The 20,882-nt window shown below is 56.0% G+C and overlaps 1 protein-coding gene across 6 annotated transcripts in view; it reads right to left on the reverse strand.

Moving 5' to 3' along the window:
- Positions 1-20,882, reverse strand: part of CORO2B (coronin 2B) — a 100,328-nt gene that overhangs the window by 48,212 nt on the left and 31,234 nt on the right. For 3 of the 6 annotated variants that reach the window (XM_010955336.3, XM_074354279.1, XM_010955334.3), the window contains exon 2: positions 4,998-5,198. In XM_010955336.3, the coding sequence (XP_010953638.1) occupies positions 4,998-5,198 (201 nt within the window). Of the gene's footprint in view, positions 1-4,997; positions 5,199-8,396; positions 8,494-8,918; positions 9,094-12,303; positions 12,631-20,882 lie in introns of those variants that run through there. The other 3 variants (XM_045516941.2, XM_010955335.3, XM_010955332.3) reach the window with 3 other exon arrangements.

The raw sequence follows: 20,882 nt of genomic DNA on the forward strand, positions 1-20,882 counted from the left end.
ATCTGCAGCTTAACATTCCACTCCAGAGAGGGGAGAGCTGGAGGCTGAATGCTAACGAGGGATAAACAGCTCCAGCCTTCACAACAGCAGCCTGAACAAGAGCCCTGGGAAAGACAGATCCAGGCCTTCGGGATCTGCCAGCCGGCCAGAACGTCCCTGTCCACCCGTGTCCTGGGCAGTGGGAAGAGTCATGGGTTCAGAAGTAAGTGAGCTGGTTGCAGGTGCAGCTCCTGCGCTGACCAGCCGAATGCCCATCTCTGCAGCCTCAGCTCCCCCAGCTGTAAAATGGGGAGGGCTTCACCTAGCCCTGGGGAGGACTGGGTAAGACAGTTTGCTGGGCTGGAGCGCTGCACAAAGGCACCATCGCTGCTCGCAGCTGTTGTGAGCATGCTTCCTACAGGGGGAGACGTTTTAATCACAGGCACTGAAGTCCCAGGCAAGCTGGCTTTGAGGGAAACTGGACATCAGAGCAGAAGCCTCTGGAAGAGTCGGCCTCAGGACAGGGTCTGGGGGTCCCGGGCGAGTGCTACTCTCACCTGGTCCAAACCTCTCCGAGAAGCAGGAGAGGAAGGGAAGGACTCCTGACATAGAGGGCAGAAAATTCAGAGAAGAGCTACAGAAGCAGACCGAGTTCTGGGGCCTCCTGGTTGCTTAGGAAGCGAGTCCGGGGCCAGGCAGGGAGGGACAGAAGTGCCACCATGAGATTCACGCTCCAGACAATGACAGGGACTTGCCAAGAAATGGCCACATCTCTCTTGCGTCTTTGTTGAATATTACAAGACACTGTTTTTGAAGAGATTTCTATCTAAACTGAGGGGGAGAAGCCTAGAGCTAAAATAGCATCACCTTCTTCCTAGAAAACTGACCCACGGGGAACAGCCCATCTCCTCTGCTGACAGATGAGGCGGGGGTTCTGAGTTCGGCATGACCGGCATTACCGTTTGTTAGCGCTGCCCCCTTCCCCCAGACCAGCCGGCCCACGGGCCGCAGCGGAGGGCGGGGCCCTGACCACAGGGGGCAGGAGCCGCGCGGCCTCGGCCCAGGCAGCAGGGGCGCTGGCAGTCCGCGCAGGTCCCACGCACAGCGTCTCCGACACCGGGGTCCGGCCGGGGAGGAAAGGAACGGCTCAGACCCAGGAGCTGCGGCGCCTCACCCCCACCCCGCACCCTCACTCTGGGGACGCCCACCTTGCTAGCACTCTCCCCGGCCAGGTCAGAAGCACGTGTCACTCGGCGACAAACGTCGGTCACACACACAAAAGGAGGGCCACCCTGACTGACACCGCAGGGGTCCCCTCCTCACATCAACAAATTGGTGTTACTGTTTTTCCCCCGACTAAAGTACAGAACATTCTGTTCACCTAAAAAATGTTAGAAAGTGAAGCTAAGGAAAAAGAAGAAAGTGAGAGTGTGCTCGTGATCCCCAAACGCAGAAAGAACCACTTCCAGCATCGGGCGTGCGTCCCCCGTCTCCTCCAGACTCAGCTGCGTCGTAAGTTTTCTCTCATTAAATAGTCCTCCGCGTCGGCAGATCTCGAAGTACGATCCGGGGACCCCTGGAGATGCCCAAGACTTTCTCAGGGCGTCTGCTGGGTTAAAACTGTTTCCACACCACGTGCCTTTTCACGCTCATTCTCTCGGGAGCACACAGTGGGGCCTCCCAGAAGCCTCGTGGCGTGTCTCTCACAGCAGGCCGAGCGCAGACGCAGACGTGCACGTCTAGCCCTCTTCCACTGCGCCGGACTACTTTCGAGGCGGGAAGCCGCATGAACAGGACCGGCAGGACCCCAGGCAGGGCCACCACTCTCCTGCCAGCACCAGCCAGTTCCCTGGCCTGGCGGCATTATCTCGCTTTTTGCCTCTGAAACGGCTTACTTGTAGGAAAGTGGGCTCCCTCCTGATTGGCTATTTCTCTCCCTCCTGATTGGTCTATTTCTACAAAGCTTGTTCCTAATTTGTTAACTTTTGTTATACCTTATTTGCATATGATGTTGCAAAGTGTAAACTGGCAGCCTATAAAAGCCTGTGTAAACCTACAGACGGGGGCCAGAGCTGGGAGTGCTAACCTGTCTGGGCCTGCCGGCGTAATAAACCTGAGTTCTCCAACTCTCCGCGTGCTGCTTGGTCTCCCGCCTGGATCCAGGCTGCTGTCACAACTGAGCTGTAACACATTTTTTTTCTACAATTTAAAGAGATTTACAAAAGTGTACAACAATGTCATTCTTCTCATTAATTTTTTTTAAATATAATTTTTTTCATAAAAATGTTTTTCTGGGAGGACATGAAATGGATTTACTATCAAGTGAATTAACAAGTACATATTTTTTAAGTTCTTTCATTTCTGTTTTGAGTATGCTAAATGTTAATAGATAAAGCCATCTAAGCAAAAGCTCTTTGGGGTCCTCAGTAGTGTTTAAGAGTGTAAAGTGATTCTGAGGCTGAACATTTGAGAACAATTACTCGACATCACCTTTGGTGATTCCACAGCACTCCTCGGGGTGGATGGCCCCGAATCTGTCCACCCACTTTCTTACCAATGGACTTGCAGGTTGCTTCCAGTTTTCACTGCTACAAAAGTGCTGTGCAAATCATCGCCCACTATGTAAAGTGCAAACATCTCGAAATGAGAAAAAAACAACAGAAACCCACTGGAAGAATGAGCCGTCACCATCAGGCCATTATTAAAAAATTAAACAAAATGTATCACAGAATGTGAGTGAAGTTGAAAAACTAGGCGTCCATTTAATACATACGTGTGTGTACAGATACATAAGATCCCATATAGATAGAGACTCATGCTCTGTAGAGAGTCCTCCTGCTGTCCCTGAAGTGCTTACAAAATCGAATCCTATTCTAGAGACGTGCTACGGGTGGTATAAAGTTGTTTGATACCATTTCAGAAATTGAGAGGAGTTTGGAAACTTCTAAGCAATTTGAGAGAAATTTTATTTCTGTTGGAAATAAAAAAAATTGACGTTTGTAAAAAAATTGGGTACAAAAAATGCTGCAAACTTTAAAAAAATGTACTTGAGAATATTTCTGTAGAATAAGTTCCAGGAAGTGGACTTGCTGGGCCAGTGGATACACACCTTTAAATGTTTCTGGATGCTGCCAAGTTCTTCCATTTACATCTCACCAAGATGTAAATACGTCAAGTACACTGAGAGTGTATTCGGTTGCCTGCTCTCTCACACTTTTGGCAACACCAAAGATTGTGACTCTGAATTTTTCCTGCTCAGTAGGCTAAAAGGTCTATGTCGTCTTCTGTGAATTGCTTCATCTCCTTTGCCCATTTTCTAGTGGGTCCTTTTTCTTATTGATTTTTCTTAACCCTTTATATATTCTGGATACACATCTTTTGTCTGTTATGTGTTATAAATATTGTACTCAATTATGTGGCTTGCCTTTTAATTTGCTTACATGTCTCACTGTAGTACAAAAACCACCTTTAAAAATTGTTCTCATCTATTAATCATTTCCTTTGTGGTTTTAAGGATTCTTGTCTGGCTCAGGAAGACGTTTCTTGTTGTATGATTTTAAAAGTACTCTCCACTTTCCTCTAAAACACTTGCAGCCTTTCTTTTTCTTTTTTAATGTGTTGATCTTAATCCATCTGGAATTAATTTTTGTTATGGTGTGAGGCACTGACTGTTGACCTTTGCAAGCCATGTAGAAGAGTATGGCAGGGTGCCAGCAATGGGCGTGAGCCAGTAAGAACCAGCTCACACATTGTTGGGGACCTGCAGGCCGCTACGGGTGGAGCTGAGCTGTTCCCTGAGTGGACAGACACCTGAGCCCCTCTGGTTCAGGAGGGGAGGCAAGCCACACACCGGAATCCTCTGAATGCAGCAGAGCAGCTGTGAGTGTCTGCAAAGTCAATGAGCAGAGCTCCAGGAAAGCATCTGCACAACTTAACACGCTGTGTGGTTCTCAGCAAGCTTTCTGTCCATCATCTCCCTTGATGCCAACATCGCAGTGTAAGATACCCATTTTACCATCACAGGAAAATAAGGTGCAGAGAGATTAAGAGACATGCCCGAGGCCACACTCTCGACGAGTGGCTGAGCCCAACTAGCACCTGGACCTCCTGCCGCCGGGTCCTTGGACCTCTCTGTGCATCAGGCTGAGTCGCTGTCACTGCACCTGCCCCCTTTCGTGGAAGGGAGGATCTGGCCAAAGGCTTTCCCAAATCCGTGCTCCCCCACGGCGGGTATCTGAGACTGGAAAAATCCACCCTCCACCACCAGCTGACAGAGGGTTTTGAGCACTGAGGCCTCCTCCAGCATGTACCTCCTCCTCCCCGAGCATTTGGCAGCGGGTGGGCGTGGAGATGAGTCAGGCGGGGAGGGAGAGCTCAGCCGTAAACAAGTGGGACTGACAGCGAGCACTTTCCCTGAGGCGCGTGACCTCCCATGGGCCTCCGGGGATGCCTGAATGGCAGGGCTTCAAAATTTCATGACCTAGGCTTTGCAGATTTAATTTGCTATGTTCGCGAAGGCAGCCACAGGAGTGGGGGAAGCTTTCTGATTGGAGGTGGGGGATGAGGCAGAAGGTCAATTATTTCTAGTCCCTCAGTGGAGAGCTTGAACTGTTTTTAATGAGTGAGCCGTTGCTGCAGATGCCTGGCATGACTACGCTGGGTCTCTATCCCTCCAGCTCCAAACCGAAAGGACGTCCAGGACGCAGAGTTTGAGAGCTAGACCTGGCCTCGGAGACCAGATGATCCGGTCCCTCGGGGTTAATGGGAACTCCGTGTACCCCAAAGCAAGGGACCTGTCCAAGTTAGGGAGCTCTGGGAACAGGTCTCAGGTCTCCTGGATCCCCTGCCTACACTTGAGACTCCCAGGAAAGCCTTGGGGACGGTACAGCCACTGGGCACACCATGAGGAAGTAAAAGGTGAGGGCAGAGACACAGGGGCACCAGGCCAAAGAGTGACCCAGCAGGGCTTCTCTCCGCCCTGGGGCTTCGGCCGGGGCTGGGGAGATGCTGGGGCCTACCTGCTCCAGCGGGATGACCAAGAAGGAGCCACCACCGGCGCTCTCGGTGACGATGGCCAGGAAGCGGGCGTTTACGGCGCAGAAATGGTTATCATGCACATTCTTGGTGATGGGGATCCCGTCGAAGCAGTGCTCCCGGTTGGCCACCTTCCCGTAGACGTTCCGGAACTTGGAGCTGCGGTACTGTGGGCGCCAGGACATCTGTGGGGGCCGGGAGGGACAAGGGTCAGGTCAGTCACTGCTTCCTGAAGGGCTGAGCTGGGCACGTGTGGGAGGGCAGCTGCTCTTCAGGGATGTGGGAGCAACACCTGGGGCCCGTCCTCAGGATGCAGGGAGACGGGGAGGAGCCTCCAAGAACTGGGTGCCTGGCCCCGAGATGGACAATTTACTTTTTCAATAAAGCCCCGTGAGAGCAAAGACTTGCATGAGGGCATTCACACATTTCCTGCTTTCAGAATACACCCCCACACCACCTTCCAGAAAGGATGGAGGGTCCCTTCATTCTTAAGGGACATGCCACGTGACAGAGTAGACCATCCACCCAAAGACATGTGTCGGCTGCCCCCTGCATGTCAGGAACTGGGCTTAAGCCAGTATGGGAGGTGCAGACAGACACAGCTGGGTGTTCCCGGAGAGAGAGCACTGCTGGTGACACAGGTGGGGAGGTGGGTGCCCCATCTGTGCGCAACAAGGCAAACGACCACCCTCCTCTGATTCTCTCTAGGGCTCCCGACCCACAGGGCACCCTCAGAAATCTCCTAGTCCTGCAGCCATCACCATCACCATCACCAGGCCCAGAGAGGTTAAATGACTTGTCCAAGGCCACACAGCTAATGCAGAGCACCATGAACACAAGTCCCCTGACTGGACATCTGAGGCTCTTTCCTGAGCCGACTACCCTTCGGAGCAAGGTCTCTCAGTGTGTGGCCCACAGATCACCTGGGTCAAAGTCTTCTGGGGAGGGGCAGTTTCTGAGTCTTAGAAAATGTTCTAGCGATCTGCCTCATGTTGCTTCGGTCAAAGCCATTCCTGGATTCCCTATAAACTATAGGAGCCAGATGTAATGGCTTGATTCAGCTGACAATAAAGATGCTCCTGTGATTTATCACTGGCCTGGGGGGGGGGTGAGGATGAGGAGGACAGGGCAGAGGGAACATGTGAGCATGCGCCTGGCCCGGCTGGTGGCAGTGAGAGGGCTGGCTGCCCAGGGGAGGGTGGTGGTGGAGACCCGGGAGACCAGACTGGGCACAGCACACACGTGGACAAGGCAGGGCGTCCACAGGCCCCAGAGGTCTGACCTTTTCACCTGTGGTTGCCAAGGGGCTGACTTCATTCTGAGGTCAGAGGCATGAGTGTGAAAACACTGCTCCCTGTTCTGCAGCGGGAGGAGCCACAGTGAGGCTGGAGGACCTGCCCAGACCTCAGAGGGAAGTTGGTGGGGGGACCAAGAGGTCACCTGAAAATCTGGCCCTTGCCCCCAGCCCAGTCCAGATCCTGGTGCATCCCCCCAGCTAGTTCCAGTGAGGGCAGGACACACATCCACTCTCCGAACCTTCCAGGAACGATCAGCACAAGACTGAGACCCAGCTGAGCTCCCTGAAAAGGGGGACTTTCTTAATGGTTGGAGCTGCCTGAGATGGAAAAGGAAGGTGCCCGGACAGGCAGTGAGCTTCCCGTCCCTGGAAGAGTTCACGCTCAGGTGGACGACCTCTGGTCATGGGCAGTGTGGGGCAACAGCTGGGACCAGGTGGCCTTCCGGCCCCACGACAGCAGAGTTCCTCTACTTTACTAAAGACACTGTATTGCAACGGAGAGGAGCCCTGGGTCAGGGAGCACTGAACGGGACACCCTGGCCAGCGACACGCCTTCTCTGGAAAACGGGTCGCAGTGTCCCCCCAGCTGGGTTGCTGTGACACGGAATGACAACTGCCACCTCCCCCAAGGGCGTCCACATAGCTGACGGACGCTGGTCACACAAGGCATGTGTACACAGACGCTACCCAACACGTGCATAATCCTGCTCCTAACAGGTTACCCGAGCACCCCACCCCTTCCAGCCCCTGCCCGGCCGCACCCCGCCCGGGCCTGGCGATGCACTGCTGTCCAGCAGGAGCCTCCCAGGGGCTCCAGCTGGACAACCTCTCAGTGTGGGAGGAGGGCGAGGGCCAGGTCAGGCACAGTTGCCTGGTTCTCTGGATGTGATGAGTGGGGTCTCCTTCAGGAGTCTCACCCCAGGGCGGTGACTTCAGTGTTCTGAGGGCTTGAGTTTTAAGCTGGTACCTACTCCTGTCCACAGGAAGCAGGGCTGGTCCCTGCCCTCACCCCACTAGGGCCTCTGGGTCCAAGCCCTTCCTTGATGTCTCTCCTTCCGGTCAAGCAGCCCCTCTCCTCTGGGCTCCATGCCACAGGGACGCCAAGGCCTCCGGCCTCGGGACAGCTCTCCGGCTGGGGCTAATGGGCCCCTGACAGCACGGTGGCAGCAACTCCTTCAGAACCGCCTCCCGGCCCCCACCCCCAGCCTCGGCCCTCCCCGACACCCCCTCAGCAACGCCTCATTCACGCCCAGCCCCAGCTGTCCAGTGGGCAGAGCTGGGCGGACACTTTAGCCCCATCAAACATGGACGGCATACATGTGACTCGTCCGGGGCTCAGAGAGGCGAGACCAGCTCCAAGTCACAACCAGGAAAGTGGCAAAGCTAAGACCTCAGCCAGGAACTTCCTACTCTTCGTACACGTTCCTGCCAACGTAGCACATAGCTCCCCCGACTCCAGCCTCTCCTCCGCAGCTCCTGCCCCCGTGCCTGCTCCATACAACACAGGCACGGCCCAGAGTGTGAGGAAGCTGTACCGTGGCTACGGCCGGCAGAAAGGGTCCAAAGGTTTCTATCCTGGCTGTTGTCTGCTAGCTGTGTGACTCCAGACTACTCACTCAGCCTCCCTGAACATTAGTTTCTTTATCTGTAAAGTGCAAATAACATCACCCAGTTCACTGGAGGCAATGAAGTGACCAAATGCACAGTGCCCGGCAAGGTGTCTGGCACGGGGGGGGGGGGTGTCACATGCCAGTTCTGCCCTCTCCCCTTCCCTGTGCGGAAGAGGCTCTGACCTCGATTGTTTACTTGTGGAGACCAGGCTCTGGCAGAAGGAGGAGGGGCTGGGCCGGTCCGAGGGTCAGGAGGCATGGAGGGAAAGGCTCTGGCCTCCAGATGTGCGTGGCTGCCGGCCTGCTCCCTGGCGGCCTCTCCCTGGGCCCGGGGCCATCCTGTCTCCCTCTAGAGGGGGCGGGGGGTGGGGGAGCGGGCGGAAGGAAGAAGCATTCATTCTGCAGCTGAATGGCCCTCACAGCCTCTTAAGAAAAGGAGGCAGGCTCTTTTCTCCTCTGAGATAATCACTACGTACACTCCACACGGAGACAAACTGTGTCTTGTCCTCCAATCCCCAAAATGATTTCCTGCGGCCAGCGAGTGCACCGTCCAGATGACGACCAGCCCTTTAACTGGAACACAAAAATGAATGAGGGCAGTTCTTGTTCTAACTCAGGTGAGGGGGAGCTCATGGGTGCGTCCTTGGGGAGAGCGGTCAGCCGGGGAGCCCAGGAGACCTCTGCCCTGGTGGCTGCTGGCACGTGTCCCCATGGGGTAGCCCATCAGGGCTATGACGCCCTGTCCGCGTGCTGTCAGGGCAGGGCTGACACCCTTGGTCTTGTTCAAGGCACCGCCTGTGAGACCCAGGATAGGGCACCCTCCTTCTCCAAGCTCAGCACCCTTGTCAGGGAAGTCTGGGTATCCGCCACCCTGACGTCCTGGAATCCCTACGTGGAGGCGGCGTGAGAACCGGGGGCAGGGGAACACCGGGACGGGGGCTGTGCAGACGCCGTGCCACCCTAACTAACACTATTACCAAAACGTCTGCCGCACCCACCCACGACATTCTGGGTCCGTGAGCGACAGGTGGCCAGCTGGTCCCCTCCATCTCTGCTCAGCTGTCTTCCCAAGCCCAGGGCTGGACACACCGCATGTTCCCAAACCGGAGGGAGAGAAGTGGATGAGTCCAGGGGTCATCAGGTCAGGCAGTAATCACTTCAGCTTCCTCCTCTGTAAAATGAAAGGCTAGATCTTTTGAGCGGAGAACACTTTCTCTAAGTAAACACCACTCAGAACTCCAGAATGCAGAACGGGCAGAGTTGGAGCTGCTTGTGCTCAAATCTAGAAGGAACTGGGAGTACCTTCAAGCAGCGGTCCTGGGTCTGCCCTGGGAACCCACTTTGAGAACCTCTGGTGTGAGGGACGGTGCCAGAAACCTGAGGCCCAACTGGCTTGGCCCCGAGCTCCCTCTTCCTTCCCCCACAGGAGGCTTCCGCGCCCGATGTGCGCTCTAGCTCTGCCATTTCTCGGTCCTCCTGGGTCCCACTCGCTGGCGGGGCTTCTGAGAAGACGCTGTAGCCATCCAGGAAGTTCCCAGCATGAAGCTGGGCCGCGCGGGGTCTCCTTTAAAAGCTCTCTGACTGCTGAACCCGCAGGGTCTGGGCCTCCAGGGTCTGCCTCTGAATCCTCGGCCCCTAAGGCACGATCTTGGCGGGGGTGCAGGACGGTGGAGGCTGACCCCCAGTCCTGGTCCCCCTTCAGGCCAGAGCTCACCGCACAGCAGCTCAGCAGAGGTCAGGAGGCAGGGCCTGCAGACAGGAGACCCACATTTAATCCTGCCCCACCCCAGCCTGGCCGAGGCTCTCTGAGGCCTGGTCTCCTTCATCCGCGACACGGCCTCCTCGTGCTGGCCCACTGACTCCCTAACCTGGCTGCCCATGTGTCCGAGCAGCGCGCGATGAGGACGTGTGCCTACGGACACTGGCATTTGGGAGTGTCTGTTCCACGAACGCACCCGAGAGCAGGCCAAAGCCGCACCGTCCCATGAGGCAGCGGCTAGCCACCTGGGGCCATTTACGCTCAAGATTAACTAAAATACAGTCAACTATAAGTTCAGTTCCCCAGTTAGACTGGCTACACTTTGCGAGCTCACTAGTCCCACGTGGCTCGTGGCTACCATACTGAACAGCACAGGTGACAGATCATTTCCATCAGCACACAAAGTTCTGAGGGACAGTGCTTGGTGGAATACCAGTCAGGTCCCAAAAGCTACAACCCAGAAGGAAAGAGCCCAACGGAGCCCCCACACCCAGGAGTTCCTGGTGGGACGCACAGGGCCCAGGGAGGGCCAGGGTTTGGAGTCACCCACTGACTTTCTCTCCATCCCTAGCAAACGTGGGACCCTCAGGTTCCAAGCCAGGCCACAGGGTCTCTGGAGCAAGCTTCTCAGTCTTCTGAGCCATAAAATGGGGTTCCTCCTCCCCATCAGGCGCACCCTGGCCTCCCTCACACCGTAGGGAGCAGGTCACCGTCAGGTGGCAATGAGCACGCGGGGAGGTGCCTTCTCCACAGTCTGCAGACGGGAGGGCTCTGACCCAGCGTCCATGAATACTGCATGCTGCCCGCCTCCCAGAAAAGTCCAGCCAAATGTGAAGTCTATTCCAGGAGCAGCTTCTGCCCTGAATGCCTGCAGCCTTTCCTGTTTTGCAGAGCAGGACTGGACACGTGCGGAGAAGGCTGCCAGCCTCCTCTGCTCCAAGCTGTGCAGGGAGCTTCCCAGCCCCGTGAGGTGGCCCCTGAGCCGCGCAGCCCCCAGATCTGGAGTCCCCACTCTGTCCTATGCTCATCACACTAATAACCATCGCTTACATGTAAGCACTTACTGGGAGCCAAGCATCTTACATTCACTGCCTCCTGTAACACTTACAATAACCCCGAGGAACAGATACAACTGTTATCCTCATTTACACGTGCAGCTGGGCTTGTCCAAGGCCACTGAAGTGGAGGAGCTGGGGTCTGAACTCAGACCTGACACCAGGGTCTCCTACTTTACACGTTTGCCCCCAGCCACGTGGGACGTCGGGGAGGGCAGTGACCGTGCCTCACGCCTCTCCATCTTCCCAGGGCTTAACTCAACATTGCTGGATGTTTACTAAATATGTGAGTGAGCGAAGGAATAGAAGGACAGGAGGACTCAAGAGGGACCCCGCCACTGCCCCTCAAAGCCTCCAAAAGCCCCCTAGTGCTCCCAGATCACAAACCCTGCCCACCCCCTTGGGGGGGGGTCTGCAGGACCAGATCCCGCGTGTAAGACCCGACCCGGGCAGGGGGCCCAATGTTTCTTACACGTGGTCCTGACACAAAGAGGCTTTCACGGAACCACTGCCTGCCAGAGCAGGAGAGGACCCTTGAGTCCACTCAAATCCAGCCTCTCATTTCACAGACTGAGGCCCAGAAAGAGGAAGTGACTTGTCCAAGGTCACACAGCAAGGTCACCCAATGACCGGTCCACACAGCAAGCCTCCCGTGGACGCAGGGGTAGGTGAGGTGATGGGAGGGGCTGGGGGATCGGACACGGTGCTGCCACCTCTCCTCTGCAGGCAGACCTGGTGGGACGGTCTGGGGTGGGCAGCCCCACCCAGGGAAGCACCCACCCTCCGCCGGGGTTCTGAGTTCTGGGCTGCTCTGCCCAGGGAGGGAGGGGGCGGTGGAACTCAAAGCATAGGCCCAACAGATGGTTTCTATTTGCAGCCACTGAGCCCAGTCTGTGCCAGACTCCTGACCTATTTTGAGGAACCGAGGGCCCCACTGGCTCAGAGATGGCCTCCCACTCGTACCCCTTAACCCACAGTTTGGCAGGAGATCAGATGGGTGGTTCAGGGCCAGTGGAGAAGGGGAGTGGAGGAGGAAAACCTTTGAAAATGAGGCTGGGATGGATGTCCACAAGCTTGAACTCCGGAGAAGGGATCCTCAGAGTGTGAGCCCCAGGCTCCCGGTCTCAGCTTCACCTGGGATGTTTGTGGAAATGCAGGTTCCTGGGCCCCACTTCGCCTGCAGGGTCCCACTCTCTGGGAGGGGCCCGGGGAAGCTGCATCTGATCCCAGCTCCCAGGTGATTCCTGTTGTCCAGCGCACTGTCCATGGCCAGCAGCACTGGCATCTGGGAGCTGGTTAGAAATGCAGCATCTCAGGCGCCCGCGGGCTGGAGCGGCCTCTGCAGGTGGACGAGACCCCAGGCGACGCGCAGGCACGTCAGAGCTGAGAAACGCTGCCCCAGCTCAGTGCTCCTGGAACCCGAGCTTGCGTCAGAATCACCCGTGGCCTTGTTAAACACAGGTCGCTGGGCCTCACTCCCAGAGCTCCTGACTCAGGAAGCTGGGGGCCGGGGCCTGGGAGTGCACGCTTCTAACTGGGTGCCAGGGGAGTGGAAGTGCAAGCACTTACCAACTGTGACGTTCCCTCTCTTCCTCTTAACAGTGCTCGTCCACCCAGAGAGGTGAGGCCTGCTAGAGCAGGAATCTGAACGACTCAGGCTCTGACGTCAAATGTGGGTGTGCAGCCTCGCAGCAGTCTTAAGACTTAGAGGTTTCCTGACGCCATCTCCCCCTGAGAGCAAGCGAAGAGGGTCTCCTGGCAGACTGGGCACCAGGAGTCCTGCTCAGACCCGATGTGAGGGAAGCCCGCTCCTGGCAGACGGGAAGACTGAGAAAGGGAAGTGCTGGTTCAGAAGCGTGCCCTGATCTCCACGCTCTGAGCCAGTCTCCACGGCAATGTGCACAGGGAGGTTGTGGGTGGTACCGAGGGCGGAGCGCAGCAGGGTTTCTCTCCACCTCCTTGACTGGGATTCCAGAAGAAGGGAGAACACCACTCAGGATGGCCCTGGGCCATGCACGAGGCGGCCTCACAGAATTAGGATGGCTAAGAGGGTGGCCAGAGAGAGGGGCCCAGGCGTGCCCGCCAGCCTCCTTCAGCTCCCGACTGGTGGAGAAAACCCAGCCGTCAGGCCCTGCACGTCCCAGAGGGAGGGCGTGGAAGACCTAAAAGCCACTGTGGCACGAGGCTACCACGGTGAGAGGAAAGCCAACTGCAGCAGAGGCTGTGCGGAAGACAGGCCAGGGGCAAGATGGACAGAGACGAAGGCCCCGTGGATGGACCCCATCAGGGCCAAGGAAGAAGGGACATGAGCTTGTCTGCTGCAGACCTCAGTGGCAAATGCCCAAAGAATGCCCTGGGAAGGGACAGACCAGCCACGCCTCAGTGGACGTCAGCCACGACATGTCCAAGGATCAGCGTGGAGCCGAGGCCCCCTCCTGCGACACCTGAGGGCATGTGAGCCGCAGCTGCCTGCATCCTCAGATGCCATTTTGAAAAAGAGCCAGAAGAGGGGGAAGAACTTTAAAAGGTGAGCCTTCGGGGTCATTCAAGCAAGACCAAATTAGTCCAAAGAGGCCGGGCCTTTACATGGCAAGACTGTTTAAATTACGGAATCAGACTGACTCCACTGGATGGGGCTGGATGTGTTTTATCACCGTGACCGTTCAAGGCGGGGCTCCTGAATGAGATCAGATCAGCTTCAGAGAAAATCAACTCTGCATCTTCTGTGCACAGCCAAGTTGTCAGGGCCACCACACAAGGCCACAAAGGCCATGGCAGCTTGTGAACAGCACCACTGGGGTTTTGCAACGTGGGGGCGGGGGGGGTGGGCCCCCACTCCTTCCCAAAGTCCCTTCTTGATGAAGTGGCCACAGAGGCAGGAGGCAGAGAGAGCCCTCGTCACCATCACAGAGGCCAGGCTCGAGCAGACAGGATAACTGGGGGATCCTGCACACGGGTAGCTGTGAAACAGCACCCGGGCTCCTGACGCCTGGCTGAGTGGTTGCCCTGGGAGCCTGGGAGGTCTGCCTGCTGGTCACTCTCCTGCCTCCCACTAGTAACGGTCAACAGAGAGAATCTGTTTCTAGCAACCAACAGAGATCCAGAGGGCCAGCGTGTGGCCGTCCTTGGACAGCTGCCCTGAGCCACTCCAGCAGCCAGTCTGCACGGACTAGGGTCTACACTGGCAGATGGAAGCATCTCACCCCTGGCAGCTCAAGAGAAGGGTCTCTCCTTGCACAGGCGTGTCAGGACTCTATGGTGTGGCTGCTGGTGTCCAGAGGCTGATGGACTGACTCAAAGGAGTCTCTGACCACCTGGCCCCCCGGGGACTCAGCCTTCCTGAGCGCTTGCAGCATGTCTGGGCTGCAGCTCCCAATGGACACGTGGTGGACACTTCAAGGTCTGATCGGTTCCTCTTTACGTGGAAAGAGAGGACTTGAGAAGGCTGTAAGCTGGGCCCACGTGCCACCTTTGAAGGTTAGAAAGAATACGAACTCTAAAAGCAGACAGGCCTGGGCTTAAATCCCAGTACCACCACTTACTAGGTACGTATCATAGATACTTTGGACCAGTTCATTAGCTTTTTGGAACTTGCATTCTGTAAAAATGGAGAATAACCATGCCTACTTCTCTGGGCAGTTTCCATCCTCTTGGTCTCCCTCAGAGTGTCCTGCACACATAGCCAATGGCCAATTGTTGGGAAAGTGACTGGCTTTTGGAGGGGGAGTGAGGAGGGAGTGAAGTGACAGCTTTAGAACTGTCATGTGACTCTCCCATCTGGGTGTTCCCTGGGAGCAGTGGGAAAGGGAGGTGTGGCAGATGCTCCTGACTGGCTACACGGCAGCCATTCCCACCCATTTTCACCCACCGCCACTGCAGGAGGGACACTCACTGTCCCAGCATCCCCCACACTTAGGAGAACCCTGTGACCCAGTTCTGTGGGAGACTCCTGGGAAAGTTTTTCTCTCATTAATAAAAGGAGGGAGACATAAGAAAGGCTCTTTCTTGAGAAACTGGCTGATGCACTGCTTCCAGCCTTTGTCTGCATTTGAGAATGTAAAGCCTGGAGCTGTGGCAGCCATACTGCGCCCATGAGGTGATGAGCCCACGATCAAAAGCTAACATGATGAACAGGCAGACCAGCAGGACAGAAAATTCTTGGGTTCTTAACGACGCTGCTGAGCCACAAAACCAGCCCAAGACCTCCTCCCTCCGGGCCTCTGGCTCAACAGACCATAAATATGCTGACGTCATTCTTGATTCACTGCCTTTGTCACCTGCAGCCCAAATCATCCCAACGGACAGGGATGACGCAGAAAGGTTGGGGCGGCAGATGTCTCGGTCTTTGGCCCGTCGCCCATGACCTGCCTCCGTGCGGTCGGTCTCAGAGGCTCCGCCCCCACAGCCAAGCGCCTAGCGCGCAGGAGGAGGCGGAGCGGCCAACAGCCCCACCCCTGCCCGCGCCCAAGGGCAAAGGAACCGATCTTGCTCTCCCTTCCAGGGTCTCTCCTCTCTCAGCCAGATGCAGCTGCCTCTGCTGCTGTGTGGTTGCGGGAAAGCCGCGCAGCTCGGGGGAGGGGGGAACAGCGAGACCACGGGGGAGGGAGCGACACTCAGTGCACACAGCCCGTTGCTGCACAGCCCCCCACAGGGCACCTTCCTGGTCCAGCAACACCAGGAAGACTTGAAAGGAGATGTGCCGCCACCCTCCTTTATTCCTTAATTCCACTGAATGCTGTCATCACCCCAGAAACGGTGAGGAAGAGGGGTGGGGATGAAAATGAGGGGACGCATGCAAAACACGTGGCCCAGTGCCTGGCGGGTGATGAGCGAACGCCCCCGGCAGGGCGGGGCGCCTCTGACGGGCGCCTCCCACCGCCCTACGGGATTCTTGGTTTTTGAAGTATTTTCTCCTTTCTCTCGTGGTATTCACACACACGCGCGCGCACGCGCGCACACACACACACGCACACACACGCGCGCACTCACTCACATGCACGCATGCATGCACACACGCACACACACGCATGCACGCACACTCACGCACACACGCACACGCACGGCTGCCTCAAGACCCCAGCCTCCCTGACTCCACGGTGAGTTGGGGGCACAGTCACAGGGTCAGGGTTCTCAGTGACACCATCTTCAGTCCCATCCCCACCTTCCTGATCTGATCCCCAAGAGGCTGCTCCTACGGCTGACCCTTCTGCTGGCCGCCAGTCCCCCCAACCCGCGTCCACCTCACAAACACGTTACACGGCCCTGAAGTTGCTGGGCCTGATGCGTATGGAGAACGCTCAGTCCTTCCACACACATCACTCCATCCCAGGCCTGGTCCCAGGCTGGGTTCTTTGCTTCAAATCTTCCTGGTCACTAGGAAAATCACAGCTGTGGTTCCCTGAATGCCAGCTGATTAGCAGCATCTGGCCCCTGCAGACTCACTGCTGCAGGTACAGTCTCTCTCCGACCCTTTCCATGGGGTCAGGGCCACCGCAGCCCGCAGGGAACACACTCAAGGGTGCCTCTTCCTCTGGGCAGATGCAGCTCCAGGCCAGAGCCCACAGCTCGACGAGTGGAACACGGGCTGCTCCCCTGCCAGGTGCCCTTGTGCAGGGCACAACTCACACAACTGTCCATGGCGGCCACGTGTGGAGCCTTTCCAACGACCCTCCTGTGCTTCTGACCTAGGTGCTATTCTCAGACACTGACCACTCCAGAACTCCCAGCGTGGGGAAGCCCAGCCAGGGGCAACAACTTCGCACAACACCAAGACCTAACATGCGCCCCAGCACAATCCCATGGCTTGCCCAGCACTCCCCGAGGGCTCCCCGCAGGGCTCCCCTCTGCTGACACAAGTCACCGCACCTCTGCTGCCCAGCTCCAGTGCATTCCTCCCTGTCCTGTCTGGAGAATCACACAGGGGTCCCTCCCTTCCGTGTTAGCATTCTGCCAGGATCAGAGGACTCTGCTACCACAAATAGGACTCTGGGCCCTGTTTGCAGGTCAAGTGGGGGGTTTGCAAGACAGCACTGTTTCCTCATGGGTCTGAGGTGAGGATTAAGGCAGAAAATGCATGTAAAATGCTTGGACACCACCTGGCACACCTACATGCTCAGCACACGCAGCCCCTGGGAAGCCCTTTGACTCAGCACAGTAAGTCCCCGTTTCTTTGAGCATCGTGTGGATAAGCAATATGTTGCACGTTTTCAAATTGGACACAACGTGCAGGACCTGCCATGTGGCAGGCACGGTAGATCTGAGCATGTCACAGGATAGTGCGCTCCTTCCACGCAGCGCTCCCGTGGGGCAGGTGCCACTGCCCTCCCCTGATGATGGGGGGACGGAGGCCCAGGGGGTAAGTGACCTGCCCAAGGTCCCCGGGCAAGAGGCAGAGCAGGGGCGCAAACCCAGGCCTTCCAGCTGCACGGGGGGGTGTGTGCATGACAGGCAGGCTACGGCTCCGGCGGCTCCGGCGGCCGCTGTGGGAACAAGATGAGACAATGCACGCTTGGCACGCAGAGGGCTCTCAGTACACAGCCATTATGCTAACACACCACTACTGGGGAGTGTTCCCCGTCAGTACTACTAACACATGCAAAGAGCCCACCCAAACCAGGCTGCCCTTTCTCCTTCCTGCCTCCCTCCAGTGGTGATGTTGCTGTGCTTCGGGGGGTGGGGGATTCTTGGCACTCTACAGAGGGTTTCCAGTTTGAGGGGAGGGAGAGGAGACTTAGGGCACAAAGGAGAACGTGAATAACCCCCTCAGCACAGAGCCTCCTCTAACTGGTGGTACCTCAGACCCTGTAGATCAAGCTGGCTGTGAAGAGGGGAGGCTGGGGGCTGGGGGTCAGCAGGGAGGGTCTGGGGCAGAGAGGAAGTCGTCCCCAGAGCCTGGAGTTTGCGGTCCACTCACCTGACACTACAGCCCTGGGACAGAACCCCTGGGAGGTGGTAAGGCAATCCCCACTCTCCAGGAGCTTCCAACCTTGTCTGCAAAAAAATGTTTTCCAGTTGCTCCAGTGTGCTTTACTTGTATTTTATTTAAAGTTTGCTCCAAGGCATTATACCTAAGTGTATATACTACACGGGAATAAAAAATTAAGTAGGTGATAAAATCCAGACTATAGGAAAGTGAGGGTAGGAGAACTAAGGCAAGACAAAATGAGTACATGAAAGGCTTCCTGGAACTCTTGAACGCTCTCTGGAAGAGTATCACAGACTGGAGCTCTGAGCTTCCTAGCAGCCAAAGTAAAAAGGGAACCAAGATTCATTCTCCTTTCATTCTCATCAGCATGCGCTATATGAGCAATGTCCTCAAGCATTCCTGAGATAGATATGATGTAATGGTCTCTGAGGCTGCTGACCTGGCAGAAAGATGCTGCTCCCTTCTTCTAACAGGGTCCTTGCCACCTTGAGCCCGCCTCTTATGCTGATGCTGTTAGGCAGTTAGGCAAGTGGGGGCACTGAGCAGGTAAGGTGGAGGAGAAGGAGGATGGTCCGGAAGATGGAGGTGTGTCCGCCTTCAGCATAAGGGGGCTTTACTTCCTCTAAATGAGTGCCAGCAAAAAAAACTGGTTAAAACCCAACAGCCACAACGGCGTGGTAGCAACAAGGACCTAACCACACGTGATCCAATGCTCATTGTAATATAATTAAAATTGTAGTTTGCCCCCCCCCCCCACTGGGGACTTTTCTGTGTGCATCATGGGTAAGCACATGCACAAAAGGGGACAAACATGACTGAGAACTCCAGGGGCAAGAGCCATCAGTCAATCAAGAGCCCACCTCTAAGCGAGGGTGTGACAGGACCAAAGAAAGACCACAGCTGTCCGCCCTGGGACCAGCCCGCCTCCTGCTCTTGGAGGTGCGCTTCCCCTTTGCTAAGTAAACCTTTGAAGTCTTGCTACACAGCACTCTGTCTCCAGTCTGAATTCTCGTCTTTCGGGTAAGACAAGGACTGGGGTCTTCTCCCTTCCCCTCCCGGGGTAGCGATGCCACTGTGCTCGTCCCCCAAGTAAACGTCGATCGTATCACTCCTCCTTCTCAGAAATGTGTAATTTCTTCCTCTTACTTCCAGAATGAAGTTAAAAATGCTCAGGTTGTAGTCACGCATCCCCGTGAACCAGCCCAGGTATCTTTAGGGTCAGATCTCCAGAATCCTCGTATTTACGTCTCAGTGGAACTGCCTGAGTTCAAGTCTCGTCTCCACCACTCCGGAGCCGTGGGATCCTGGGCAAGAGTCCTAACTTCCTTGAGCCTCAGTTTCCTCATCCTTAACTTGAGGCTATACAGAGCTCCGGCTCACGGGGTTGTTCTGAGAACAGGACGGGACGTGGTAACCCCGGAGAGGCACTGCTCACGTGCAGCGACTCAGCTCCTCCGCGGGGCCCTCCCGCGTCCCCTGGGCTGTGCTCATGCTGTGGCTTCCATCTGGCTGCCTCTGCCCGTTCTCTGTGGCCCGCAGTCCTATCACTCATGCAGATGCAGCTCAGCAGCTCAAGTGCCACTTGAACTGGGGCTTCCCCGATCTTCTCAATCAAAAGAACCCACTCCTTGCTCTCTTTTTCCCACGGCACATAATTTAGATGCAATACAATACATGCATTCTGTTTGACACTCAGCTGTGTTTCTCCCCCTAGAGGGTCAACGCCTCCTAGCAGGTTATGGAATCCCACAGTAGATTGCTACCAGCACACACACATGCACACACACACACAGAAAAGAAGAAAAAAGAAAGAAAAGACTAGAAAATACCAGAGTGCATGGCATGACTTTGGATTTGGTTCTGTATATACATATGTGTGTGTGCATGTGTGTGCTTAGCCACAACGTGAAATGATTTTCTTACCGGGACTCGCAGCCAGAACACGTCTGGGAGCCTCAGCACCGCCTGCGGGTCCCTGGAGGGCAGGAGCTGCGCCAGGTTCACCTCTGTGCCCCCAGCTCTTGGCGCAGGGCCTGGCATATGGTAGGTGCTCAAGAAACACTGACTGAAGGGATCTGAAAGTCTCGTCCTCCGCAACAGTGTGTTTCCTGGGGTGACGCACGCACCCGAGATTCAGCCACAAACCCCCGTGTTCAGCCACAGCTTCCGAGGGCCCCATTCACATACAGGATCCACGCAGCAGGATGGTGGCCATCTAGCGGGGATTTCAAAATCGGGCATGTTGGCAATGAAAAGGAGCACTGTGGCTTTGTCCCTGCTTACCCAGGACCTCCTCACAAGACTCCACCTAACCTTCTGTAAAACGGGAGTGAGGCTGCCAGCAGCACCCACCCCACGGCGAGGGGACGTGGTGAGGGATGGCCTAGAGTTGATCTGGTCCTGCTCTGCACATCAAGTTTGCGAGAAAGAACACACACAGGCACGAGCTGATACACACGCACACACACGAACTTACTTGGACATGCACACACACTGCTCTTCCTTTCATGGGTGGAAGCACTGAGGCCCAGTGAGGGCAAGTGCTCAAGGTCACACAGCAGACTGGGGCCGAGCTGGGACTAGACACATCCCTTCGTTGCCAGAGCAAGAGTGGAGAGAGGACAAATGACGTATGAAAGAGAAAAGTACTTCAAGAGTGAGAGGCGGTGTCACGCCCAGCTCCACGATCTGCAGGCCAGAGGCTACCGTGGCCGACCTGCCCCTCTCCTCCAGGCCGCCTCTGGGTTCCTGCCCATCCCCAGCCACCAGTCCCCGGGGCCACCTGCACCAGGACAGCACTCTGTCCTGCTTTGTAGAGCTGGAGGGAGAAAATGTCTTTAGAATGCACAGGCTTGGAGGCAAACAGACCTGCGGTAACTCAGTCCCAACAATTCCCGGGCAACTTCCTTAACCCCTCAGAGCCGTGGATCCTGATCTGGTAACCACGGTTACTACTCCGCTTTCTCGGTTCTTGGGAGGACTAAACGGCACAAGGTAAGCTAAGGACCTGTAAGTGTGTATAAACTTTAGTTCCTCTTCCTCCTCAAAACCCTTTATTTCATCCTCAGGGATTTCCTCCAAATAAAATCAAAACACCTCTCACTGTACCTTCTGCTCGAACACCTTCAACGTCCCCACAAAGAGAAAAAGGGCGTAGCTCCCAGCAAAACACTCAGAGTCCTTCGTGGATTGGATTCTGTTTCTTTCCCTCATTAGCCCTTGT

The sequence above is a fragment of the Camelus bactrianus genome, chromosome 27, assembly GCF_048773025.1.
Source record: "Camelus bactrianus isolate YW-2024 breed Bactrian camel chromosome 27, ASM4877302v1, whole genome shotgun sequence".
Classification (NCBI taxonomy): domain Eukaryota; kingdom Metazoa; phylum Chordata; class Mammalia; order Artiodactyla; family Camelidae; genus Camelus; species Camelus bactrianus.